This window comes from Mobula birostris, chromosome X, assembly GCF_030028105.1.
Source record: "Mobula birostris isolate sMobBir1 chromosome X, sMobBir1.hap1, whole genome shotgun sequence".
Classification (NCBI taxonomy): domain Eukaryota; kingdom Metazoa; phylum Chordata; class Chondrichthyes; order Myliobatiformes; family Myliobatidae; genus Mobula; species Mobula birostris.
In genome coordinates, this window is record NC_092402.1 from 43,717,159 (window position 1) to 43,730,259 (window position 13,101).

At 40.6% G+C, this 13,101-nt stretch overlaps 1 protein-coding gene across 1 annotated transcript in view; it reads right to left on the reverse strand.

Moving 5' to 3' along the window:
* Nucleotides 1–4,512: 4,512 nt before the first annotated feature.
* psmd3 (proteasome 26S subunit, non-ATPase 3) overlaps nt 4,513–13,101 on the reverse strand; it is a 32,389-nt gene continuing 23,800 nt past the window's right edge. Inside the window, exons 9-12 of the mRNA XM_072249713.1 lie at nt 11,656–11,759; nt 11,223–11,378; nt 10,729–10,779; nt 4,513–4,893 (exon numbers count right to left, since the gene is read on the reverse strand). Coding sequence (XP_072105814.1) covers nt 4,816–4,893; nt 10,729–10,779; nt 11,223–11,378; nt 11,656–11,759 — 389 coding nt within the window. The 3' untranslated portion in view covers nt 4,513–4,815. The remainder of the gene's footprint in view (nt 4,894–10,728; nt 10,780–11,222; nt 11,379–11,655; nt 11,760–13,101) is intronic.

A 13,101-nucleotide genomic window follows, 5' to 3' on the forward strand; every position in this document is an offset into this window, starting at 1 on the left:
TGGGCATGAAAATCCCAGGAGATCATCAGTTTCTGAGATACTCAAACCACCCCATCTGGCACCAACAATCATTCCACAGTCAAAGTCACTTAGATTATGTTTCTTCCCCATTTTGATGTTTGGTCTGAACAACTAAACCTCTTGACCATATCTGCATGCTTTTATGGATTGAATTTCTGCCATATGATTGACTGATCAGATATTTGCATTAATGAGCAGGTGCACTGGTGTACCTAATAAAATGGCCACTGAGTGTATAATAACTTACTGATAAGTATATCCTACATTTTTTGTTAATGTTCTCACTCTCAAACTGCTCCCATTCACTCACTGATTAGATAATCTTGTTTACTACAAAAGTCAGCACATTTTTATTTTATCAGAGAATCACCTCTCCCCCACCCTCCCTGAAGCCTAATGGGTTTGTATTTTTCCCTTTCCAGTCCTGATGCTGCACCTTCCACTTGAACCTTTCTCCCCGCCACAAGTGCATTCTGACTTGCTGAGTTATCGAGTCGTACAGCATGCAAGCAGGTCCTTTGGCCCAATCACTCCATGCCAATCTAAGCTAGTCCAATTTGCCCACATTTGGCCATTATGCTCTAATTTTATTTTATTTTGAGATACAGCACAGTAACAGGCCCTTCTGGCCCAATGAGCCCGCCCCACCAAATTACACTCATGTGATCAATTAATCTACTAACTAACTCATGTCTTTGGAATGAGGGAGGAAACAGGAGCGCCAGGAGGAAACCACATGGTCACAGAAAGAATGTAAACTCCTTACAGACAATGGTGGGATTGAACCCAGGTTGCTGGCACTGTAATAACTAACAGCTACATTACCTTGCAGCCCCAATCTTTCCAATCTTTTCCTATCGATATACAGTATATCCCTCTAAATCTTTCTATTTACCAACTCCAACTCCCTCCTGACCAGACTGAAGTACACTGCTCATAACCAATTTGATCCCGTGCCAAGCTACTGATCCCACAAACATTTACATTCTGAGGAGCTAATCCATGTCCACAGTGCTATTCATTTCTAAACTGCCTGGGTATTTCCTGCATTTTCTGGTTTTATTTTAGATTTCCAGCACCGGCAGTTTTTTTCCTGAATTAAGATAAAAATTAGTCTGGGTTTTGATGAGTAATGAAGCAAGGCGAGTTGTCATCATCCTATATAGGAAACAGTTGACAAGCATCTACAATGAAATTTCCTTCAATGACAGTGATGCCATAAAACTAGCCAATCAGAATTCTCTCAAAGTAAAGAGTAAAAAATAGTTCATAATTTGCATTTTATTGACCGTAAAATAATACATCTCTCTATGTGAATTAGATTTATTACTACAGGAGGAAGTCGAAGGTCTTTCCTTCCAGGAGAAGCCTGTCCTTATTAGATCGAGGCGGAAACTTTAAATTCCCAGGCATTACCATACCAGAGGATGATGTGATAATGTCCTGGGACCAGCACAAAGGCAGCATGACAATGCCTCTACTTTGTAGAAGTTTGAGTAGATTTGGCATGCCACCAAAAACTTTGACAAACTTCTATCAATACACAGTGGAGAGCATCCAAACTGATGCAACTCGCAGCCTGGAATGGAACCACCAATATCCAAGAATGGAAGAGTCTACAGAAAGTCCATCACAGGCAAAGCACACGGAGTGCTGGCCCGGGACAGCAGCATTCATCAAGGACCTGCATGATCCAGGCCATGCTCTCTTCTCACTACAACCATCAGGCAGGAGGGACAGAAGCCTTGGGTCCCACACCAACAGGTTCAGGAACAGTTATTATCTTAAAACCATCAGGGTCCTGAACTGGCATGGATAACTTCAATCACCACAAACCTGAACTAATTCCACAACCTACAGACTAGCTTTCAAGGACTCCACTATTCATGTCCTACTATTTTAATTTTTATTTGCTCAATTTGTCTTCTTTTGCACATTGGTAGCTTGTCAGTCTTTTTTTTTATGTACAGTTTTTAAAATAATTCCTTTTGCATTTCTTTGCTCTACTGTGAATGCATGCAAGAAAATGAATCACAAGGTGACATATACATACTTCTATAATAAATTTTACTTTGAGATTCAGATAACTTAAAACAATTTTTAAAAATATTAATATGACATTTTAAGTCATTTTCAATATTATTCTGATGGGATGACACCATGCATTTATAACATTAGATTTTAAGGTGAGCAAAATTGTTCAAGGATAATTATGTGTTGCTAAAAACTTAGTTATATCTACTCCAATGAGATTTAATAAATTAGGAATGAGAATAACAAAGGGGTGAAATTATCTTAGATTTACAGCTAAAAAACTTGTTGCAGAAAGACAACACAGATATACTGTACCTTACAGTTCAAAAGTCCACTGCAGAAACATTTGGGATATTCAGTATTATTTAAATACACACCAGTTTCTTTTTGCACAGTACTGTGTCCATGTCAACAATGTAATGACTGATCTCCTGGTCTGTGTATGGGGCTTTACCTTACAGACCCAGTCTCATCCCGGACTATAAACAGCTCACTTTTTCTGGAGTCAGAGTCCAACTGAGAACAAAGACAATCCTCTAGAATTTCTGCCTTGCACCCTGCTCTATAGCAGTTCCAAGGTTGGTCTACAGAAGGGGGAACTCTCTGGAAGTTAAAGGCACTACAAAAATAAAACACAGGGGTGGGCTATCTAACATCTACAACCTGCCTCACCATTCAGTATATCCATGAGTGATCTACTCAGGCCTCAACTCCACTTCTGTGGTTGATCCCGATAACCCCAAATTTCCCTCAAAAAGTGTATCCACCTCCTCTATATACTTCCAGCATTCTAGGTTCCACTCCCTTTAGAGCTGAGAAGTCCAGAGATCCATTACCTGCAAAACCTTTTTCTGTGAAAGAAGAAATTCAGGGAGTGGGTGTGTGGAGAGAGAAGCAACAGGGAGAGGTCTGAAATATGGCAAGTGGGGGAAACCATTTTACATTATTGCACATATTAAGCAGCCCTTCAGTTCAATCGGTTTATAATACAGAACAAGAAAACTCTTTGTTCATTGTGTGCTGATAGCAAATCAGCAGATTCACATCTGGTCTTTCTTAAGAAGAAAGTCGGAAGAATCACTGTTGACCCACTCTGATCTGCAAATTGCCTTAAACACACTTAATGATATGTCTGAAACCTGCTGGCTTCATGTTTTTTGCCTGATGCCCAGAAGGGAATGCTGCAGCCTGGCACATTGCAAGGAGTACATGCTAAGAGATGCATTGAAGCATGGTTATCCATCCAATGTGGGAAGGACTGCAGTCTAACATCCTGCTGCCACTGAGTGGCTGGATCCTGTCTCCAAGCCCCAAACACTTGGAATTTGTATCGCCCAAAAAGGCCTTGATTGCAGAACATGCTAACACAACAAATATATGGGTTGAACGACAATGTGAATGTACAGATTGAACACTATGGATGTAAAGAAAGCCAGGCACTTTTCTGTGTGTGTGTATATATATATATATATATATATACACACACATACATACACACACACATACACATATTATATATATACACATACATATACAGACATTAATATAATTTATTTTTGAAGGAGAAACTAAACACTGATCCAGGTCAAAGTCATTATGGACTCACACACAATGTGCCAGAGGAACTCAGCAAGCCATGCAGCATCTCTGGAGAGGAGACTGGAATCATCCATCCAGTGGTTGGGTATTCATTTCCAGTTCTGAACTGAAGTAACCAAGACCAAGCCAACTCAGTAATGAGCACAATAATTACTAGATAATGATTTGGACTCCAGAGATCCTCATGTCATTAACTTTGACCTGACCTCCAGCTTCAGCTGAGATTTATTCAGTGGGGACTGAACTATGGGCCCTCCTAACTTGTAGGCTGCTGCTAAAAGGCTTTCTTCTCTTTGACATCACAGAAGGCACAAATTTAGAAAATTCGCTGCCTTCTGCAAAAAGGCATTTCCTCTGTGAATGAAATGACTCAGGTAGCGGGTTCTGGTGAGAGAGGAGCAACAGCGCATACAAGAATGCTCTTCTGATGTCTCCAGTGCATTTAACTGAATAAGGTTGATTTTTTAAAAAGTGGGTGCTGTTTGCAAAGCTAGTATTTATTTAATTGAACTCAATTGTTTGTCTATCCCATTCAAAGGCAGTTAAAAGTTAACTCAAGAGTCTGGAGTCCATCACACAGAAAAGACAAGGTCAGTAGATTTGCTTCCTTAAAAGGCATCAATGAATCAGAACAGATTTTAAACAAAACATTAGATGTCTCCAGGATCATGATGACTGATCCTTATTTATTAATTCCAGATTTATTTAATTAAATTAACTTAATTTAAGTATTCTACCTGGACTGATGGGACTTGAACAGACATCTGGATCAGCAGTTCAGGCCTCTAGATTTGTTTGTCCAGTGAAAATTGGGACTTAATTTTTTTTGTAGTTTCAGTAGTCTACACACAAGTAAAAGTATAGGTCCATGATTAGTTTTTATTGATCATATACTTCTCACGAGTAATTGTTTACAAGGTATAAAGGGACAATCAGTAGCTATTCCTAGGAAAACAACCATGATAAGAGAGAAATAAAATCAGGTAGACATATATCAAGACCTGGACAGGTCAGTACAATAATCCCATTCTCAGGTCAGTACAATAATTCTCAAGCATGCTAACAGACTTGAATCTAAAGAGATTCCATGTTTCTTGCTTTATTTATCATTAATGTTGGTAGTTACTTCGACTGTTTTCAGAACTAATATCCTGCACAGCCTTACGGGAATCCATCATCGTCATCCTCTGCCATTTCTTTAGCAAATTCCAGATCTTGCTGCTCCCGTTCTCGCCTCTCCTGTAAGGAAGAGATTTAAAAGTATGTGCCATGTATTCACATAAATTCTCAACAAATTCACATTTATAAAGTGTTATAACATTGTACCACACTTCCCATACAATAAATTATCCTTGAGACACAGATATGCTGGAATCTGGAGCAAAAAGAAAAACCTGCTGGAGGAATTCAGCAAATCAGGTCGCATCTATAGAGGGAAATGACTAAAATGAACAGTCCTGGTTTGTGGTTGTTATGCAGTGATTCATTTAACATGGAAATAGCTTCATGGGCAGATAGATACCAAAACCAGCAAGGAGATTTGGATCAATTGCTCTGTTCTTCCTTTGGCTAAAGTGAATTAGGGGAGAATTTGCACAATGCTTTACACTGCATGTGACCCGAGTTCAATTCCCATCGCTGTCTGTAAGGAGTTTGTACAATCTCCCTGTGATCTCGTGGGGTGATTGCTGGGCAGTGTGGCTCAAAGGGCCAGAAGGGCCTATTCCATGCTGTAGCTCAATAATTTTTTTTAAAAATTGCTGACCAAACCAATATCAGAATTCAAATTGTGCCAAGGGAATCATTAAAATTTACTCAAGATTGCCAAAACTGGAAATTGGGATGTGGTTCAATGTCTCAGCTGAAGGAACCAGCATGTCTTCAGCTACCAGCTTCTGTAATGCACTCTGGAAGGTTAAATCCAGACCATTTGATGCCAACACGCCCTCAAATTTCCCTTATTAAAAGCATGCTGAAGTTTTCTATTTCATCATACTAGTAAGTTATTTCAGAATTTATTCTTTTTTATAAAAGTTTATTTTCCAAATTTCATTTGACATCTTAACTTTAAACAGCTTTAAGTTCCTCGGTATCCACATCACCGAGGACCTCACGTGGTCTGTACACACCAACTGTGTGGTGAAAAAGGCACAACAGCGCCTCTTTCACCTCAGATGGTGGAGGAAGTTTGGTACGGGCCCCCAAATCCTAAGAACTTTCTACAGGGGGACAATTGAGAGCATCCTGACTGGCTGCATCACTGCCTGGTATGGGAACTCTATCTCCCTTAATCACAGGATTCTGCAGAGAGTGGTACGGATAGCCCAGCACATCTGTAGTTGTGAACTTCCCTTGATTCAGGACATTTACAAGGACGGGTGTGTAAAAAAGGGCCCGTAGGATCATTGGGGACCCGAGTCACCCCAACCACAATCTATTCCAGCTGCTACCATCCAGGAAATGGTACCGCAGCATAAAAGCCAGGACCAACAGGGTTCGGGACAGCTTCTTCCACCAGGCCATCAGACTGATTAAATCATGCTGATTTGAGTGTACTCTATATTATATTGACTGTTTTATTTATTATAAATTACTATGATTGCACATTTAGACACAGAAGTAACATAAAGATTTTTACTCATGTATGTGAAGGATGTAAGGAATAAAGTCAATTCAATTCAACTTTAAATTACACCATCAGCTCAAATTCCATGCCAGCAGAACTTTCCTTAATCCCAATTCTCCATATTTCTGAAAATCTTAAATACAATTGGGCCACAGGGTGCAGTTTCCTCATGCTTCAGTTTTGCTAAAATCAAGAATTATCATATCTTACAATAATTCTGCAAGTGACCCCTAGTTCTCAACAACCACAGATAAGAACGAATTCTCAGTCTTAAAATCAAGTCAAATGTGTGTATGCTTCTGTTCCTATGATGGCATAAAATTTACCCCTTCTTATCAATCTTATGTGTCCTTTCCTACTTATGGACAAAACTAACCTAAGCACAACTGTAAAAACAATGTGTTCATTACCTGGGGATGGCCTGGAGACATTTCCCAATAGTGAACACACACACTAACCATATTAACCTAGATGTAACTTCAAAATTAGCTCCAGTTAAATCTATAGCTCTACATGCAATATTCTAGTTGTTTCCTTTAATAATCTAACTATACCCAGTCTTCACAGGGTTTTGCAGATGATTAAACACCCCATTTATGTACTTTTATCTAATCATGTGATTTTGTCCATTTTAAACTCCATCACCAACTTTCTGCTCATGGCACCCAATTTGCTGTCATGCACAAACTCAAAAATAAATCAAAACCAATCGCTCCAACCCCATTCCACTACAACAGGTACACCACTTTGGATACTGTTGGGGGGTGGGGGGGGGGGGTGAGGGAGGGAAATGACCCAGAGGAAAGTCACAGTGGTCGGGTCTCTGGCACTGACCCTGGCTCAGTGACTCAGAAGGGAAGGGAGGAGAAGAGGCATGCTGTGGTGATAGATGATTCATTAGTTAAGGGAACAAAACAGAGGTTCTGTGGGCGAGAACAAAATTCCCAGAGAGTAATTTGCCTCCTGGATGCCAGGGTCTGGGATATCTCAGACTGAGTCTTCAGCATTCGTAAATGGGACGGTGAACAGCCAAAAGTTGTGGTCCATGTAGGTACCAATGATGTGGGTAGGACGAGTGACAAGGTTCTGCATGGTGAGATCAGGGAGTTAGGTGCTAGGTTAAAGGGCAGGACCTACAGGGTTGTGATCTCAGTATTGCTACCTGTGCCATGTGCTAGTGAGGCCAGAACTAAACAGATCATACAGATTAACATTTGTCTAAGGAGTTGCTGCAGGAGGGAGAGCGACAGGTTTTTGGATCATTAGGCTCTCTTCCAGGGATGGTGGGACTGTTTGCACCTGAACTGGAAAGGGACTACTATCCCAGTGGGAAGGTTTGCTCATGCAGCACATGGGTGGGGGAGGGGCTTGGGAACCAAAGTGCCAGAACAGATAGTGGAGAGGTTTTTGGAGACAGATGGTAAGACCACAGACAAAGCCAAGAATCAAAAGGCTGAGCATGGCGCGACTAATGTACTGAGCTACGCAGATTTCAATGCAAGTATCGTAGGAAAGGCAGATGAGCTCAGGATATAGGTAAACACATGGAATTATGATAGTATAACCATTAGTGAGACTTGATTGCAGGAGGGATTAAAGGAGGAGGGGTGGCATGACTAGTCAAGGAAAATGTCACTGCAGTGCTCAGTCAGGACAGACTGGAGAACTTGTCTAGTGAGGCATAATGGATGGAACTGAGGAATAAGAAAGTTAATGGGGCTATATTACAGACCTCCCGAGAGTCCACGGGATTTAGAGGATCAGATTTGCAAAGATCACAGATTGCTGCAAGAAACATTGTTATAGGAGGTAATTTTGACTTTCCACATATTGACTGGAATTGCCATACACTAAAAGGGTTAGATGGAATACATAAGTCCCAAAGAGAGTGTGCAATACTTGATCCTCTATTAGGGAATGAGTCTGGGAATGCTGCAGAAGTTTATGCAGGGGGATGCTTTGCATTTAGTGATCATAATGCCATTAGTTTCAAAGTAAATATGAAAAAAGATAGGTCTGGTCTGTGGGTTGAGATTCTAAACTGGAGAAAGGCCAATGTTGATGGTATCAGAAAGAATCTGGCAAGTGTGAATTGAGACAGGCTGTTTTCTGGCAAAGGTGTACTTGGTAAGTGGGAGGACTTCAAAAGTGAAATTTTAAGAGTACAAAGCTGTCAGAATAAAATGTAAAGATAACAAGTCCAACAGGTAAAGATAACCTCAGTTTTCAAGAGATATTGAGGCCCTGGTTAGGAGAAAAAAAGGAGGTACACAGCAAGTGTAGGCAAGTAGGGACAAATGAGGTACTTGTGGAGAACACTTAAGAAAGAAAGGTCTGAGGTTGCCCTAGCAGACAAGGTGAAGGAAAATCCCAAGGGATTCTACAGATATGTTGAGAGCAAAAGGATCTCAAGGGACAAAATTGGTCCTCTGGAAGATTAGAATGGTAATTCGTGTGGAGCCAAAAGAGATGAGGGAGATCTTAAATGGATTTTTTGCATCTTTATTAACTCAGGAGACGGACACAGAGTGAGGCAAAGCAGCATCGACTTCATGGACCCTATACAGATTACAGGAGGAGGAGCTGTTTGCTATCTTGAGGCAAATTAGTGTAGACAAATCCACAGGGCCTGGTGAAGTGATCCCTTGGATCCTGTGGGAGGTAAATTCAGAAATTGCAGGGGCCCTAGCAGAGATATTTAAATCACCCTTAGCCATGGGTGTGGTGCCAGAGGATTAGAGGATAGCTAATGTTGTTCCACTGTTTAAAAAAAGGCACTAAAAATAAACCAGGTAATTATAGGTGATGAGCCTAACATCATTAGTGGGAAAGTTACTGTAATGTATTCCGAGATCGGATACATGTATACTTGGATAGATATGGACTAATTTGTGTGTGGTTGGTTTAGTCTAACCAATCTTATAGAGTTTCTTGAGTAAATTATCAAGAAAGTTGATGAAGGCAAGGCAGTGCTTATTGTTTTCATGGCATTTGACAAGGTCCTGGACGGAAGGTTGGTCAAGAAGGTTCAATTGCTTCGCATTCAAGATGATGTAATAATTTGGACTAGACATTGGTTTTGTGGGAGAAGCCATAGAGTGGTAGTAGACAATTTCCTCTGTGACTAGTGGAGTGCCGCAGGGATTGGTGCTGGGTCCATTGTTGTTTGTCAGCTAAATCAATGACCTGGATGATAATGTGGTTAACTGGATCAGTAAATTTGCAGATGACATCAAGACTGGGGGTGTGGTGGACAGTGAAGAAGGCTATCATGGCTTGCAGCAGGTTCTGGTGCAGCTGGAAGAATGTGCTGAAAAATGGTAGATGGAACTTAACGTAGACAAGTGTGAGATGTTGCACTTCAGTGGGAACAACCTGGTTAGGTCTTACACAGTGAATGGTAGGGCACAGAGGAGTGCTGTAGAACAAAGGGATCTGGAAATACAGGGTCACAGTTCATTGAAAGTGGCATCACGGGTAGATAGAATTGTAAAGAAATCTTTTTGCACATTGGCCTTCATAAATCAAAGCACTGAGTATAGGAGATGGGATGTTATGTTGAAGTAGTACAATACATTGGTGAGGCCTAATTTGGAGTATTGTGTGCAGTTTTGGTCACCAACCTACAGGAAAGATGTAACTAAGGTTGAAAGAGTACAGAGAAAATTTACAAGGATGTTGACAGGACTTGAGGACCCAAGTTATATGGAAAGATTGAATGGGTTAGAACTTTATTCCTTGGAGCATGGAAGATTGAGGGGAGATTTGATAGAGATATACAAAATTATGAAGGGTATAGATATAATAAATGCAAGCAGGCTTTTCCCACAGAGGTCGCATGGGACTACAACTAGAGGTCAGGGGTTAAGGGTGAAAGCTGAAAAGTTTAAAAGGAACATGATGGGAAACATTTTCACTCAGAGGATTGTGAGAGTGTGGAATGAGCTCCAGGGCAACTGGTGCACACGAGCTCAATTTCAATGTTTAAGAGAAGTTTGGGTAGGTACATGGATGGTAGGGGTATGTAGGGCTGTGGTCCCAGTGCAGATCAATAGGAGTAGGCAGCCCAAATGTTTCAGCACAGACTAGATGAGCCAAATGGCCCCTTTCTTGCTGTACTTTTGTGACTATAACAGTTGAGACTCCTTTATGCATTCCACTACTTTTCTTGAGTACGTTCTAGTTATACTGGAACCCTGCCTAAAACTTTTGACAGCAACCCTTTGGGAATGAACTTTGTAAATCAAGTCCATAGGACAATGCCATCAGGTAGGTAATATCCACTATGCTGACTTTATAATATATCCTAACCGCCTCACAGAAATGTTACCTTCTTAGTCAAACTCTGAAACTAGTACACCTGCCAAGTGATCTGATATCTATCTCCCATTTAAGTTTCAAATACTTTCCCCATATTAACATGTCACTTTCTTCAATGGGTACCTCACCTCTGCTGACTCCAGGTCTTTGTTGTATGACTTCGGTGGAAATCGCATTGCCTGTAAATCAAAATAAAATAATGAGATTTTTATGCACTGAAGATAATGGATGCCTACAATAATGTCAACAATCAACAATGTGTTGGCCATGCTTTGAGCAACACTCAGTTACCTCTAGAGCCAAAGCAAAGCATTGGACTCTGACCTCCACTCAGACCTGCTGCCCTCCATCAGAAAGTGTACAATCTCTCTAATATCAGAGGTTATAAACTGCTTCTCTGGAAGCATTTCCTCAATGTACTTGGAGTCCCTTGTCTATGCAATAATTGAGCTGGAAGAAAAACTGACCTTCAATTCTAAACTAAGACTGCCTTGCATATCAATCTAACTAACCAGGGAGAGCTCTGATTTTATTTCAATCTCAAACTGATTTCCACAACACCCTCATCTCAAAAAGCCAATTCGTGGAACCATAGAAAAATCAGTGGAGATTTGAACCATACTTTGACAGACATGTTGTGGATATCCAGACAGAAAGAGATTCTCTGGTGGAAGGCCAGCTGAGGTTCCCTTGTACCATAAATATCGATCGTCTCTTTAGACTGTACGTATCCTCTTTCATGGTTAATACTGGCCTCAATCACTCCATCACGAATTGCCTGGTAAAAAAGAACAGATTCAAGTTATTTCCCCAAATTTTAGCTCTTCTGCTTTTGAAAAGTCTGCCTCACATTGGAGTACAAGAGTGTCAAGATTGCATTATTTCTTGAGATATTACTTCAACTGAGAAAGTGACTAGGTCAAAAGAGTACTTGACCAGGCAAGGTCTTAATAAGCACAATCCCAAATGAATCTTGTATATCTAGCACATATTACTAGAAACGAACGGGCAGAATTTTCTTTCTACTTTTGTTTCTTCTCTCCTGTTCAGATTACCTTGGCAACTATAAACTCCGCATCCTCAGGGCTGTCCAGCTGGAGCTTCTGTGCAATGTCAGAGAGAGAGATGCGGGAGTAAGATAAGCTAATCATCCTTACACCTGCAGAGAGAGGGAAAAAAGGGTGTTAAAATTGCTTAAGCTTAATCTTTAAAAATCCATTATACTTTTATAAGCAGAGTAACACATTTCATTTTCTTCTTGAACAGAGTGTGGTTAAACAAAGGGAGACAGACTTGTGTACAAGTCATTGCAGCAGAGTCCTATAATTTAGTTTGGTGAACGTGTGCAGCTGGTCCAAGTTTCTTTCTGTACCTCTACTACTTCTGGGCTCTTGCCTTAGCACCCTACTATTTTCATCTCTCAGGCTCTTCAATATGCTTTGGCTTCTCCGACTCACAATGTGCTCCTGCCCTTTCTCAGTCATACAGTATGGAAACAGCCCCTTTGGCTCAACTGCTCTATGTTAACCAAGCAGCTCATCCAAGTTAGTCCCATTTGCCGAAGTCCTTCTTAAACAGGGGGTCCTAACCTGGAGTCCATGGTCCAATTTTCTCTTACAATCTGTTATTGTACCTGCCTCAACCACTACCACTGGCATACATTCTATATACAGACCACCTTCTAGGTGAAAAGGATGCCCCTAAGATTCCCATTAAATCTCTCCTCTCTTATCTTAAACCTATGTCCCATAGTTCTTGATTCTCCAACCCTGGGGAAAAAACTCAGTTCATTCACCTTATCTATGCCTCTCATGATTTTGTAGACCTTTATAAGATCACCTTTCTATCTCCTAGCTTTCAAGGAATACAGTCCTGGCCTGTCCAACCTCACCCAATTACCCAGTCCCTCAAGTTGTGACAATATCTTTGTAAATCTTTTCTGCACTCTTTCCAGTTTAATAACATCTTTGCTATTGCAGGGTGAACAAAACTGAATGCAATGCTCCAAATATGACCTCACCAACGTCTTGCACAATTCAACATAACCTCCCAATTTCTACACTCTATACTCTGACCGATGAGGACCAGTGTGCCAAAAGCCTTCTTCACTACCCTATCTATCTGTGACTCCACTTTCAGGGAAACTTCAAGGTTCCTCTGTTCTGCAACTCCTTTTTGCTCACTAAGTCTTACCTTGATTTCACTTTCCCAAAATGCTTTACACTTACCTGAATTAAACTCTATTTGTCATTCCTCAGCCCACTTATCCAGCTGACCAAAATCCCACTGTAATTCTTGATACTTTCTTCACTGACTATATTACCACACATTTTAGTGTCATTGGTAACTATTATTTGGATTTTTTTAAAGCAATATCTATCCATTAATTTGTTGGGAAATGTGGTCATATCCTTACATCATGGAGAAAGTGAAAAATATCCACCACAGGGAATTTTTAAAAAGAATATATAACCAGACAATTGCCCCATTAGTTACCGTGA